Genomic DNA, 15670 nt, shown 5'->3' with positions numbered 1-15670 from the left:
TTAAGTTGAGGAATATTTAATTTTCATGTTTCTTAATAAATATACAATTTTATCAGGACCTGTGGAATAAAAGTACAAATTTCCCCGATATTAATAATCATAAAATTATTCTGTTACTTTGAAGATGACAGGCCATTTCAAGCGCTTTAGAAATCATACATAACCAATGGCACTATTTGTTAGAGTTTACAATGATTATCAGGAAGCTTCTTCTCAAAAAAAATCTTTCTGCAGTCACATTCAAAATGGCTTCTTCAGTTGCTTCAATTTCCCCACTTTTTTGTTACATTTAAGTGGTTTAAATGATCTTCAATGTACCTTGGTGCAGGGAAAGTTGCAGCTCTGGCAGCCTTCAAGGCTTCCCACCGCTCAGCTCTGCGTTGTGATGCATGACCTCTTTCTTGTTCCATTGTCATCCAGGGGCGGCTGAGCCAGTATTCTGTTTCCTTTTCAATCTCCAACCTCCGAATTACATTACGTTTCATTTGCCACGTAATTTTTATCGGACGTCTGTATTTCCCTATCCATTGTTTGCCTGGAATTCCTTTTCGGAGCAAAAATGCTGTAACAAACATTTTGCTAGAACTTTACCTTGAAAGAAATAGTAAATATCAAAAATAGTAAATATCAATATCAATTGGAATGTGATTTCAGAAAATTAAATATTTTAACTCAAGTGGAAGTTCAAAAATAACAACAAAAAAATTCACTGCAAACAAAAATTAGTAAGTGTTGGGAGTTCAGCAGGTGACCCTAAGAGGGATTACCTGCTGAACTTCAAACATTTTCCACCTGAGCAACTGGGTAAAGAACCTGTATCCCGATATAAGAGCCAGAAAAGAACAAACTTGCATTTACATACCACTTTTTGTTCTTCAAGATCTTCCAGATGTTTTGCAGCCAATGAATTACTATGAAATATTGCTACTTTCATGCAGAGAAATATGGCAGATCATTTCCACATTGCCAGAAACAAGTTTATCTGCTTCAAGACTTTTAGTGGAAGAGTACATTTTCATAATGACACGACAATATGCCAGTTTCCCAATACAATGGAAACTTTTGCATCCGGCTGAGGGGATGTATTGGGCATGTCAAAAACACAGCACTTGGTAATACTGGTAATACAAGTGGTTGAGCTCTCTGCTTTGTGGCAAGTGGGATGTTGAACCACAACCTTCATATTTGGGCATGCCCACTTCAACTGAAGCAAGCTGATATTTGTTTTATAGTGTAGTGGCAAGGTCAGAAATTATAAACTCTGCAAGAAACTATAAGTCCTGTTTATTCATTCAGAGTTCTTTTACCACTAGAATCATCAAAATGATGTACAGCATTTTTGATTTTGTATTTTGGGAACATCACCCAAAGTTATAATCTACAGCTGCTGGCAAACATTTATGTAATATTCATACAATAGTCAAATACATCGATCATGTATAAACTGTATAGAAATAGAAGATTATGCTGATAAGAGCTCAGATGGTGGAACAAGGCCTACTTGGAGCATGCATAGGCAGTAAGTATTGGCATGGATGTGTTGTGCCAAATAGCCCATTTCAGTGTCGTAAATTTCAATACAACTTACATTTTGCATCTTACTTTATGAACAACCAACAGCTGTTAAAAGTACATTATAAATGGATACCTTTCCCCATTTACTGTCCCCATACACCCTGTTCATTGTGAACGTTCTCAAAAAAGATCCATCTCCATCTTTGCAAACTACTGCACTTCCTCACCTTGTGTTTCCTCTCTGTAAACATAGTTTTTCTTCTCAAATCAATCTCGTATTTCTCTCAGCTCAGTATCTGAACTGCTTCTGTCAGGTGCCTGCCTGTTCTACATCACTGAAACAAAGCTAATGAAAGTCACCAAGGAGATTCCCTGAGGTACATTATTCTCATTGGCAACCTCTCATACCACTCTTCATTGACCTTGCTTGGTTCCATTCTTGGTTACCCTGTCACTGTGTATAGTGGCTTCAGTTTCTGCTGACTTGCCAATATCTCACAGTCATACAGCACAGAAACAGGCCCTTCAGAAACAGGCACTTGCCCCAAGAGAAATTCTTCATGGGCTCTTGATTTACATAGGGATCCTGCATCTCAGAGACATAATCCAAAGGTGATGGCATCAAGTTCCTCATTTTTTACTGATCATGAATACTTCAGCTGAGAATGAGCAACTCCCACGGAACATTATGTTCCAATGGAAGACACCTATGTATGTCTTCTTGTAATGTGCACACTATCTGTCAAGATTCTGGACAGAAAAGGGACTTTAATCCAATGTCAAGAAATCCAGTTTTGCTGGGGGAGGAGGGGGGGATGCAAGTTATCATTCTCTGCTGAAGCCTTCATACACGGCTGCAGCTGTTCCAGATCCTTTAATAGATTAACTCTAAATTTTTAACCTTGCGATCAATATTTACAATTGTCCTTGCATTAATTGCCATTCATGAAAGATAGTTTCACTTGTAAAAGGATGGTCAGTTTTGGAACTGTCTCCTACATTCACTTGTTGCCATGACACCAGGTCGTAGACTCACCAATGAACAGAGGCAATAGCTTGAAACTTTGAATCAAATCTCATGTTAACCCATGAAATTTGGGAAATAAAACCTTACTTTATGTAATCTCTCCTCATAATCAAATCGTTGAAATGTAGGTATCGTTCTTCTAAACATAGAACATTACAGCACAGTACAGGCCCTTCGGCCCACAATGTTGTGCTGACATTTTATCCTACTCTAACATCTATCTAATCCTTCCCTCCCCCATAGCCCCCCCCCCATTTCTCTATCATTCATATGTCTATCTAAGAGCCTCTTAAATGTCCCTAATGTATCTGCGCCCACAACCTCTGCAGGCAGTGTGTTCCATGCACCCACCATTCTCTGTGTAAAAAACTTACCCCTGACATCCCTCATCTCTTCCTCCAATCACCTTAATGTTACCCATTGTTGCCGTGGGAAAAAAGTCTCTGACTGTCCACTTGATCTATGGCTCTTATCATCTTGTACACCTCTATCAAGTCACCTCTCATCCTCCTCTCCAAAGAGAAAAGCCCCAGCTCACTCAACCTATCCTCATAAGACATGCTCTCCAATCTGGGCAACATCCTGGTAAATCTCCTCTGCACCCTCTCTAAAGCTTCCACATCCTTCCTATAATGAGGCGACCAGAACTGAACACAATACTCCAAATGTGGTCTGACCAGAGTTCTATAGGGCTGCAACATCACCTCGCAGCTCTTGCACTCAGTACCCCGACTAATGAAGGCCAACACTCCATACGCCTTCTTAACAACCCTATCGACCTGCTCGGCAACCTTGAGGGATCTATGGACGTCAATAAGAATCGGCACAGCCTCTCCCCATAAGACAACCCATGCATCCTAGGAATCAATCAAATGAACCTTCTCTACAATGCCTCCAGATATTTGCCTTACATAAGGAGCCACCGCCACAGAGGACGATTACTTGTTGCATCGGCAGCACCAACAACCCTCGTCATCCACCCCCCTGCCTCCCACCGACACCCTCAGCAGTTCAGAACCGGGGGGAATTGAAGGGTCGCCGGCTCTTTCTCCGGAAGGGGTCACCAGAACCACGTCGTGTCTCCAGCACCTTCAGGTTTCACCGCGGAGGGACCCAAACCCGACACTCACCTCCTCCCGGCCGCTCCGCCCGTCCACTGCTGCCCCAAGCACCACGTCCTCCTAACCTACAGCTCGATTGGCTCAGCCCGCCACGGCGCGGGCAGATAATCGGAACTGCTATTGGTTGCCTGCTGGTTGCCGGAGTAACAGACACTGCAATTGGTGTCACGTTTGATTGGTCGTTGGCTACGGGTGACGCTTTGTGCCAAGCGGATCGAGCGGTTAAAAAAAAGGGAATGGGTCGAAATGAGGAGATCGGGCGGAAAGCAGCGTCCTCCCGGGGACCGGGCAGGGGGAGAGCGGCGTCCTCCCGGGGACCGGGGGAGGGGGAGAGCGGCGTCCTCCCGGGGTCCGGGCAGGGGGAGAGCGGCGTCTTCCCGGGGGAGAGCGGCGTCTTCCCGGGGACCGGGGGAGAGCGGCGTCCTCCCGGGCTCCGGGACCGGGCAGGGGGAGAGCGGCGTCCTCCCGGGGTCCGGGCAGGGGGAGAGCGGCGTCCTCCCGGGGACCGGGGGAGAGCGGCGTCTTCCCGGGGACCGGGGGAGGGGGAGAGCGGCGTCCTCCCGGGGACCGGGCAGGGGGAGAGCGGCGTCCTCCCGGGGACCGGGCAGGGGGAGAGCGGCGTCCTCCCGGGGACCGGGCAGGGGGAGAGCGGCGTCCTCCCGGGCTCCGGCGCCGGGCGGGGGAGGGGGTAGAGCCGCATCCTCCCGAGCTCTGGCGGCGGACTCCACCGCCAGTAATCAAACACGAGTTTGTAGCCCGACTCTGCAGCGAAAGGTGGTGCCGGCCTGCCCACCCCCCGAGCTGGGTCGTCTTCCACCGGTCTCTGGCCAGCTCCATCCTGCGAGACCACCACGTATTCCTCCCCATGCAGCCTCCCCGCAATCCGCCCCTTATTACCCACCCACTGCGACCAATTACTTGACCGACCTTACACCACCACAAACCATCCAGTTTCCTCACCGCCCGTCGCCCAGTTTATTTTCAGTTACCACCATGACTATCCAACAGCTGACCCTACCCCAAGACGTAGCCGGATAACGTCACTCCAGCCCTCCATCCAACAGCTAACCACCCCAACACCAGTCGCCCGCCTCTCTGCCAAGTCCCACTACCAGCCCCTCTTCCCACCACTGCCTTTGCTTTAGGCGACCCACCATTGCCAACTTACTCCCTACTCATCCTCCAGTTGTTCGCTACTCACCTGTTTACACAAAATCTATTCCACTACCAACCAGAGTTGACAGGTTAGAATGTCACCCCTAAATACACACTGTCCACCCTTAGCTATCATACAGAACAGAAACTGGTTATTCAATACAGCAGACCATCAAGCTCCCCTCCACATTCATCCTACTTTTCCTCTCACATCGACATCAAATCCACCTGACCAGCCCAACCCCCCCCCCCCACCCCCCTACCCCCCTTGCAATTTCCTGCTACACACCTGCACTAGGGGAAATTTACAGCAACCAATAAACATACCAACCAGCATGTCTTTGGTTGGGACATGGGAGGAAACCAGAGTACCTGGAGGGAACCAATGCTGTCACGGGGAGAATGTCAGGATTCAGTCCGCATCTCTGGAGCTGTGCGACAGCAATGTTAACCACTGCACCACTATGTTGCACTTGCCTCTACAGTAACATCCTCTGGTTGCCCTACACCCATCCTCTGTTAACCCATTATTTACTCACATATCCATCATCTAGCCACCTAGTTAATACCTGTCTGCTCAATACATTTTGTTTAAAGTCCTTAGGAAAAACTCCTCCAGAGTTGCAAAGCTGACATTAAAACATACCTTTTATATCCCAGCCAACTCCCATAGCATGGTAATATTAACTTGTCAATCTTGTAAGAGAAACATTTGAAGATAGTAGACAAAGGATATTTTAATTCCATAAATCTGAGCCAGATTTTGATCCAGATGTTAGTCATGATGAGTCAATGCATAAGGTACTGTACTATTTGGGATGTCATGGATACAGTCCTCCTAATTAGTTTAAAAATTGTAACTACACTTAAAAGGTAAGAACAAAATCCCACCTTGCCAAAGCTATATATCGAAGTTCAAAAACATTAACCGCTCAGAAACAATGTCTTGGGAGAAGGACAGAGATGGGCAAAGTTACAGAACAGGAAGTAGGTAGTATTGATGATGTTGATTAAAGAGAATTGGAGGCTCAGTTCAAGGATACCAAGGTCGTGAAAAGTCTGGTTTACCTTTTGAAAATTCAAGAAAGCAATTTCTTTTAAAAGCAAAATATCACACATGCTGGAAAACAAAATAGGAAATGATTAGCAAGTGACTATTGTGAGAGAAAAAGGTTTAATATTGATTGATGACCTTTTCGGAACTCAGTTATGATGAAATGTTATCGTCCTGGAAACAGTAACTCTGCTTCTCTCCACTGATGGTACCTTGCCTGTTGAATATTTCCAGCAAGTTGGTTTTTGAAATTTTCTATGACTAATAGAAAGTGTCAAAGTAAATCTATTGTTTAAGCATCACTTAACATTAAGGATCTCTACTGGTTTTTCTTTAAATGAATTCATACATCAATGACTATATTCAAAACAAATATAAAATTTTAACTTAAGATCTATTGTACCATTAGTTAAATGACAAAAATGTCATATTCTATTTATTTATTCTATTTATATGTCATATAGTGCAAGCCACAAAACTCTATGGTACAAAAATTTGGTCCCAATGGCTACATTGCCCGAAGGATGTACTGTTGCTTACTTCTCTATTTGAACAGTATGGTCTATATTAATAATGTAATAATCAAGTTTCTTTCTAAGAATATTTTCTTAAATATGTCACTTTCTTTACACACAGTAGGTGAGGAAAGGAATCTAGTACAAAGTAACAGAAAATGTAAATTAAAGGATGATTGCCCTTTTACCCTGACATCCAATGATCTTAAGAAAAAATCCTACGAAAAGGTTAAAATAGAATAAAACTTACACCATGTTCAAGTCATTTCAAATTTGTTTTAATATTGTGCACCAGTGAAAATGTACCTATGTACCTTGCACTGAGCTCCTCTCAATTAACATAAAGGGGAGGGGCAAGTACGACTGTCCAAGCATCTTCTAAGGCAGCAAGATCAACATCATTCTGAAACACAACTGCCACAGGAAAGAAGCTACATTACAGAATATTTACAATCCAAAGCTTCAACCTAATATTGCTGCATGTTTTTGCAACCAAAGGTTTAGTTTACCTTCTGATAATCAGAGTGCAGATCTGATCACGACATAATGACAGAGTTTGATTACTTTTCCAAATTGTCACAAGAGTGCAGACAGGGTCAAATGCTAATATTACAATAATTACAACATAAAATACAATTGCACAATTAACCTACATGGTTAATTTGGTACAAAACATGTATTAAATGTACCAGTACTAGTGGTTTTACATTGTACATCACTAGTAATAAAGGAAAAAATCCTTTAATTGGTGAAGGCCTAATAATTACAATGCACATTACAGGTATACTGTCCTGGAATAAATACAGGAAATCTGGTAAACTATTCAGTACAGGAGGTTACAGCTGGGACAGGAAATCATACCATTTAACATTTGAGCTTTACTACATTATAGAAGATTTGAAAATGTGAATGGTAGGTATTTGTAGTCCCAAAGAGCACAAAAAAAAAGATGAGGACCCTCATCCTCAAAGATGAATGATAATTCCTGAGACAACTTTCCCAAAAGTTCTTTTGTGCTATTAATGACAATATTATAATATGGAGGGAACCACATTGGGCATCCAGATAACAAGTTTCAAAGATCATAATGGCTTCTGTTTTGTGGCAGGGTGGAAAGGGGAGATTAACTTTCAATAACATGGAGTCACAAATCTTTATTTAGCTAACACCCAAAAATGTAGTTAGTGCTAAAGAACTTCAAGCTCAAAAACACATGGAACATTAAAATGAGCATTTCTGTACATAAATCAGGACACAACTATACAATACCTGTAGATGTTAGGTATTACTCTTTATTGTACAACTATATGAACATAAGCTGTGACAATGCTCAATATACTTACCTGTACATGTGGAAATAAGATCACAATTTGTTAAAGCTAATTCACAATAAGCCATATGGATCCAGGTTGTACAATTTATAATCACAATATATATAACCTTATTGCGACGGAAATTTCTAACCGTTTATTGGTATGAGGGAGGAAGTGGGGTTGGTGGCCAAACTCACGCACATTAGCAATAATACCAGTACATTCAAGAGTGAACTGTATATCGTACAAGAAACTTCCCTGATCTCATAATTACAGATTTTCTTCACAACTTCAGCTCATTTGCAATTTTGGATGCAATGTTCTTGAATGCTATAGATGTTCCTGATATTCGCTTAAAACGAACACCATTTAGAGACAAACGTGGCAACTTGCAGACCTCCATTTCCCATTGAACCAAGTTGTCCTGTCGAGCATCGCCATGAACACAGAACAAAAGGAACCTTTCTCGTTGCTCATAGTCACAGTTATTAGCATCCAGCACCTTTCGGATCTCTCGCATCATATCATTGGGATCCATTGAACTAGTGGTCTTCATGCTCCATGTGAACCTTAAAGACCTTGGTTTTGCATCTTTGTTGTCATCCCTTTCTTTGTCTTTTGATTCTCCTGACATACTCCTGAAAATAGACATATATCTTTGTTGTTCAGATACATAATGGATATAGATTCTTGGCCTGCTTTTATCACATTTCAAAATACATTTAAGTTACTCTAAAAACATTGCAACTCTCAAAAGCTATTTTGACACTTCAGTAAAATATATTTGCAATAACTACATTGCAGAATAAAAATTTGCAATTTGTGGTTGAAGCAGTAAGAGTTAATTTGAAGAGAGCTCAGCTAAAACACTACAGAGTTTTTTGGCTAGCTTCAGTATATTTTTCCCTCATTGTTTCATAGGAAGGAACATTAAAATGTTATGGCTTGAATACAGATATTAAATGGTGCCACATTTAAATAATATTGTGCATTTAATATTTGAGCTCAGATACTTACTGTTGATGTTTAAATCATTAACATTTTGAAATACAGTATTATTATTATTGGTCTTTGTTCTGAGGAAGGTTTATAAAGACAAAGCTAGATTTCCTTGGGATACACTTCCATCATGTGGTTAAGAACATGATGCAAATTAATTTAGAACTCTATAGACACTGGAAACCAATTGATAGAAACGTTTGGTTCCATTAAAGCTTTGGATGTGAAACACCAACAATCATCTCTCAAATTAACTTTTAAAATAATACTAATTTCAGTGCCATCATTTTGTCATGCATAGGATAATTTTAACAGTTTCTGTCTTTGTAACATTTTACATGACAGATGAAAAACCCAAAATAAGACCTTTTTGTTTTCCAATTATTTTCTCCATCCTGCTTAAAGCAATTAATGCATTTTGGAAAATATATAAATATTCCTCAACCATTAAGTATTTTAACAGCTACATAATCACAATCAAGAATATTAGAAATGCTTTCATAACAGGAATTGCAGGAGTGAAAAAACCAAGGTCCACTTGTTTGGCTACTCCCACCTGCACGATTGCCCAGTACAATGAAGTTATTGACTATTCTTATCTATCAATCTCTAACAGTTAGTTTACAATATATATTAGGTGTAAACTCCTGTTTTGGGGACCAAGGGTCACTTTCACCTTCCTTCCAAAGCATGCTGTAATTACTGTCATGTTTCAAATAATTCTTATACAGTACCCCAAAATCCATCTAATTTTAGTGTCAAAATAGCTTTGCCTTGAGAAGATGGTTCCGAACAGTAACAGTAGTGTAGATAGCAAGTCTGACATAATATTGGTGAAATATTTTAAGAAGTTTTATTAGGCCATTTATGGACTTTCCAGATTAGCTGACATAGAGTTTTAAATATAATAATTAGGCCTTTATGACATGAATTATCAGTGCTATATTACAGCCAAATTAACTTTCATCAATGACGTAAACTTCACTGGGAACACTTCAGATGAGCAGGCAAGTGTTTCCCTTCGCTCAAAACCATTGTGAGTGAACCAAAAATGTTTGGTAATATGTGGCAAATTGGCATATCTCCACCTCACCTTAAATTGTTGCATATTCAATAATCCATTAAGCAGGCATCATAAACGTAGTGTTATTTTCCCAGCATTTTTTACATATCAATGTGGAACAACATAAATCATATTTTATATATTAATATCCCTATCCTTCAGTCATCTAGTGCAGATGAAGAATTTTATATTGAAATTATCAAATATTCTTGTACTCATTCAAAATGCATGGAAGGTAACATTTTTAGATTCCAGCAACAAGTGAACCATTAATCAAAATCCTCTGGCCAGGAAGGAGGAATCTTTATTGTGAACTGTAATCTAAAGCAATTATTGCAAACTTGGAAGAATCAGCGATCATTCTCATTATTGTGAATCTCACTGAAGTTTGAATTGTACTAGCAATATTAAGTCTCTCCTGGGGCCAAAGATAAAATGTTTTTATAATATGGGGTTTGTAATAAGAGGTTAAAATAAAAAATGTTCTACTGCATTCCACCTGATAGTATAAATTTATGAGATAATGCTTAATGCTCGGCTAAAATTCAACCTATGACTTATTGAATTTATGATACCAGAGATAGCAATATATAACATAACACGGTAATTCCTGTAAATTGTCTCATATTCTGAAGGAGTCTTTAGCATTGATTCACATTTCAGTCAGGAATACCCTTGTGAGTTGTGCTGCTGCTTCTCTTTATGCAGCTGAGATGAAATAAGCATTTTGTCATACTTCTACTCTTTAACCTTTGGTGTTCATAATGATCTATCCATCATTGCCCCCACCAGCAATGCCAAAGGCACAAAGCAACACCTTACCCACCATCTCTCTTGACCATTGCAACATCTCCGAATTGACTGACTGTTCAACACACACAGCTTGATAAGCAGAAATTTCTTTCAACTAATTAATGGGAGAGCTGATAGCCACAGATGCCCATTTCATTGCTCCAACTCTGATCACAAATCCATGCCAACACTAAGACCACTTAATGCTATTTCTTTTTTGAAATGGAATCCAACTCTGCCCCTGCCTCTGTTCATCTGCTGCTGAAACCCTCATCTATGCCTTTAAAACTCCTTGACCTAACTATTCTAACACATTAGTGGCTGACCTCTCATACCCTCAGTAAGTTTGAAGTCATCTAAAATTCTCCTCTTTGTACTAACACATCAAATCCCATCCATCCACTTCACCTGTTCTTGCTGACTTGCACTATATTCTTGTGTTGATTTTAAAATTCTCAACATTGTTTTCAATGGAGTTTTACCTTTTATCACTGTAAACCTTTCCAGCCCTGTAACACTGCAAAATCTGTGCTCCCTTGATTCTGACCTCCTGTATATCCATTGCTTCATCTGGTGGCTTCGCTTTCAACTGCCGGAAGTCTCTCTGGAATTTCCTTCCATGCTTTCCTACTTTAAAATGCACCTTAAAAGCCTACCTTATCACCATTCATTTTGCCTTTTACTAAAATCTTTTAACATGGCTTAGTGTCAAATTTAGTTTCTTAATTATCCTGTGAAGCGTCTAAGGATATTTTATTGTATTAAGCATGCTACATAAATGGAAGTTGATGGTAATGAAGGCTGGACAAGATGGCTAGTGGAAGTGCCTATTTTTGCATTCTCCAAAATATATAATTTATCTCCAACTTGTTGGAATAGCATTTATTTATTGCTGCTTAATAATTTTAACAAATGGCCCACGATTTTATTCAAAGTGTAGGGTATCCTTTTGTTAGAATGTGTAGGTTCCATTAAATGCTTCACAACCAATTTCAGTCTGGGGAGGGAGAACTATCAGAAGACCCAATATGTTGATCATCGATATGTTCAAAGAAAAATTTATACTTTAAAATTTGTGTCATCTGTGTCATTGTAAAGAAAATGTTTACTCCAAACCTTTTGATAAGGTTTGTTGCCTTTGATATTGCCTATCAGTGGACTGAATCTCCGCCCCGCTCCCCAGTGAAAAGAAATGCATTAAACTGGATGCCATACTCTGTTAAATAATGGTGACCTTCACCAATATAATTTCAGCAATCAAAGTGATCATTACACATGATAATAATAGCAGTGGCACCTCACCTTGCAGTGTCAGCTCTGCCACTGCCTTCACCTTCACTCGGGCCCCTCAAAAGCAATCAGAATTAAGGTTCAATGCAAATAGAGGAAACAAGATAACATATTAGAGGTCTGAAAAATGAAGTTGTGAATCCAGATCCCAATTACATTATAGCAAAGTAACAACATGGCCTTAAACAAAACACATAAAAACAAACAATAAATTATCAAAACAATAAATAATCAAAATTCAATACTTCTGAATATGGTCAACTGATAAATTCTTTCATTAGGGCTTCAACTTGTGGACCATTGTTGTGCAAGTAGGTTCAAGGCAATTGGAGGGAAAAAAAATCCATCTGTAGTCAAAAGTGTATCCTTAGTATTTCTATTTATTGGGTGTAATTTGACCAGGTAGCTAAACATTATTTTGTGGCTTAAAATCAATGCAGCAAACTAAACTATATTATAACCCTGGAAAGCATAATCCATTAAAAATAGAATGTAACAACATTTCTGCTGAGGAACCTTATGATAACATCAAGTAGTTTGTTGTGTCTCAGTAAGTGCCAAGATGGACCTGAATTTTCTCAAAGAACATGACCCCTGTTGCAAACACTAAAGATATAAGTTTGCTCTCCTCCCTCTCCATTCCCCGCAAACTGAACTTGAAATGGAACAGGCAAATTAAATTGATGCTTTGCATCTTTTCCATCTACAAGACAAATAAAAAAAATACCAGGAACTCAGTTTGAGTGAGAGCAGTTGCATATTTGAGTTAGAGCCCTGACCTCCAACCTCAAAGATTCACAATCATTATCATTCTTGGGTTCATTTTCTTCATTCTCAAATGAAACGTTCACATTTCTTCCATTGTTGAAATTGTTTCCAAGATATTTGGGATATTTGTTGTATATGATAAATGCACAATATTGTAATTTATGCAAGATTAATATTACTTCCTATAAACTGGCACATGATACTTCACAGCATGTTTAGGCATGCCACGGAGAAGAAATATTTAGGACTTAACTTCTCTCTTTATTTGAAATAGTCTCACCACATTCATCAATTCTCTATCAAGTCCAACTTTCTTCAAGTAATTTAGATTACTCTTTTTGTGAAGATCTGGAAATACCTTTCTAGCCTTTTCTTTGAAGCCTGTCTTGAAGTACTAAAGAGATAAACAGTGATCAACTCCCGTCTGAAATTTCAAACCTTCCTTTCTCCAACTGTAATTTTTTTATTTTTCTGTTTTACTCATAATACTTACTATCACAGTTAGATATTTTACCTTTGTAAGTACTAAATATGTCCTCAGTTCTACATTCAAATCAAAATTTATTTCACGTCTCTCTATTCTAATTTCAATGTTTTCAATAATTTGGAACTGGCTATCTCCCAGTTTTCTCTTTGACCATCTCCAGAGTCTTTAAAATTTCATAACACCAAACTATTACTACCTCATTTATTAGCTCTTCTTTGTGTTCAAACTTAATCGTGGCCCGTGCTATGTGCTCAGGTCATGACATAGATTCTTTCTTAAAAGAAAGTCAAAATAGATTTCATTTTAAAACATGACTTTTACTCCAAGATTCAGTCATTACTGGTTTGCTCTGATGCTTTTCCTCTTGATAGTTTAACAATAACCACCTTACCCAGTAAGACACTGAATATTTCAAAAGTACAAACAAATAATATTGAAAGCCTATAACCAGAATACTCAAATATGTTTTGTTAATAAAGTGTACTTATTCATGGCAATGTTTAGTGCTTATGACTCACTGAGAACTCTTAGTTATACACGTATCAAATTTCTGTTCTTAACTATGAAGAAGCCCCTCCAGTCATGACCTGTTCTGTTCTGGAACCACCTGAGACACAGCATCAATAGTTCAGTGTCTCACTGACACACAGCGCAGATCCTGAATTTCCTCTGCTATAATTGCAATATTTGAGGAAAAAAAGGTAGTCTCTTTTCACACGCCTTAACATGCCTTTTGTGAAGTACCTTAACAAAACAGAATATAGTTATAGAGAGCATGCAACATCGATGCATCAAAATGATACCAGGGATAGACAATCATAGTTTATAAATATAGATTCAAAACTATTTCGACAGGAACACAAAAGACTATGATAATTTTTAATAAGGGCTTTTAAGAGGTTTGGTAGAAAAAATATACAAAAAACTACTTCCTCACTTTGGAGAGTCATCAAAGAATAGAAAGAACTAAAAAGAGACTGATGGATTGGGAAGAAATGTTTTCACATTGAAAAACTCAAGACATACTTAAAGTGCAAATATGATAAATACTTGATGGAGAGGAAGATACAGCTATTTGATGAGAAAGTAAAACTGCAGGAGGTTCTGGATTAACTAAACAAAGGAGCAATTAAAAACTTTGTGGGGTGAATGACATTCTGTACCATTTATGATTCTCTGGCTTATTTGGCAGCTCTCTTTCCTCAGATCCATAGTTGTGCATTCAAGTTGTATCCGTTTGAACTAAGCACTCTAAGGGAATGCTATAGTCCAGGTTTTAATTTTTGCATTAACTATTAAATGAAGATTCCAACTGTTCCTACATATGTTGAAGATCCCATGACATTATAGACATTTCTAATGATAATTCAGGACATTGGGACATACATATTTTTGGACAAATATTCTGTCTGATGTTTGGTTCCAATTTTAAAATACATTACAAAATTGAAGCTATACTTTTGCTTGCTTTTTCCCCCCATTCTAGTATTTTTAAGACTATTTTAAAAGAAGTATTAAATCCACAATTTATTTTTCACAAAACTCACAGTGACAAGAAATACTGAGGAATAAAACATGGTGTTTCAATGCATTTAGCCTTTTCAATTTCCAACAGCTGTCCAACTGTCATTAACTTCTAACCAATACTTAATACAAAATAATATTAAATTTAGTCTCAATCTGGAATTACTTCTGGATTATACCTTACTTAAGAATTGTTTAAAAATCAGAGATTGACACAAAATTTTGAGGCAATTCCTTGTAATTTCCCTCAAGCATTGCAGAAGGTAAGAAAATGTCTTGTCAATGCACCTTCTTAAACAAAGATCGCAAAAGAGAAATACACGCTAATTGTTCTTTCATAATATCTGTGAGGCATTCCTGGAACAGACTGCCTCCTCTTTTTGCTTAAAAACAACAAACTGCACTGCAAAGACAACAGTTTAATTGCATGATGATACTGTGCTGCTCAAACAAAAGCATTTCAGCAAGTTTGAATCTCAATTAATGTAGCTTATATACAAAGGATGGCCTCAGCAGCAAGGTTAAAAATGCAAAACATTGAGAAGGACTGAACAGTAATTGGGAACAGGAGAGGGTGCAAGGATATTTGTTTGTTCAGATGTTTTCTTAACCCAATTCTGTTGCATAAAACTAATTATCCTGCATATAATGCAATGGTAATAGTTGTGGGAAAGATTTGTTAAATAAACTAAGAATGGATCATAATTTCAGGTTCATACATAAAAATATACAACTCTTCTTCATTGTAAGTATAATTTACTTGCCATCAAGGAAAATGTCTTCATTTTAAAGGTTAACATGGGATGAATTGTGAATTATTCAGGTGTTGAACAGCAGGTGTCTCAGCTTCAAGTGAATATATTGTATCTAATAAATAGGTTCAGGAAAAGTTACAATGCACAATTGATAGTTGTAGTCCAAATAAATACATCAGGACTCAATAATAAATACTAAGTCTTTGTAAAGAAAGGCTAAGCACAAAAATACGTCTGTGAAAACTGGTCTGACTACATACATCCATGGCTAATCCTATCAAAATGAAAATCT

At 38.6% G+C, this 15670-nt stretch overlaps 2 protein-coding genes across 4 annotated transcripts in view; both read right to left on the bottom strand.

Annotated features, from left to right (window-relative positions):
- On the bottom strand, nt 1-4669 carry mrpl57 (mitochondrial ribosomal protein L57). 2 transcript variants are annotated; one of them, XM_052011596.1, is made up of 2 exons: nt 4591-4669; nt 1-591 (listed from the first exon to the last, which is right to left on the bottom strand). In XM_052011596.1, exon 2 carries the CDS (start codon nt 573-575, stop codon nt 264-266), a length of 312 nt encoding a protein of 103 aa, XP_051867556.1. In that variant the 5' UTR covers nt 576-591; nt 4591-4669; the 3' UTR covers nt 1-263. The 2 variants fall into 2 exon arrangements, with proteins under 2 accessions (XP_051867556.1, XP_051867555.1); XM_052011595.1 differs by lacking the exon at nt 4591-4669 and adding an exon at nt 3673-3761.
- Nucleotides 4670-6645: 1976 nt separating this feature from the next.
- Nucleotides 6646-15670, bottom strand: part of mark1 (MAP/microtubule affinity-regulating kinase 1) — a 145855-nt gene continuing 136830 nt past the window's right edge. The window contains exons 18-19 of one of the 2 annotated variants that reach the window (XM_052012057.1): nt 11857-11901; nt 6646-8338 (exon numbers count right to left, since the gene is read on the bottom strand). In XM_052012057.1, the coding sequence (XP_051868017.1) occupies nt 7984-8338; nt 11857-11901 (400 nt within the window). In that variant the 3' untranslated portion in view covers nt 6646-7983. The remainder of the gene's footprint in view (nt 8339-11856; nt 11902-15670) is intronic. The other variant, XM_052012056.1, reaches the window with a different exon arrangement.

Source organism: Pristis pectinata, chromosome 3 (genome assembly GCF_009764475.1).
Source record: "Pristis pectinata isolate sPriPec2 chromosome 3, sPriPec2.1.pri, whole genome shotgun sequence".
NCBI lineage: Eukaryota > Metazoa > Chordata > Chondrichthyes > Rhinopristiformes > Pristidae > Pristis > Pristis pectinata.
The sequence above is the reverse complement of the archived record's forward strand: the minus strand, read 5'-3'. Positions and strand labels throughout refer to the sequence as shown.

Excerpts from the sequence above, each read along its gene's own strand:
- mrpl57 (XM_052011596.1), bottom strand. The coding sequence starts at position 575 with ATGTTTGTTACAGCATTTTTGCTCCGAAAAGGAATTCCAGGCAAACAA.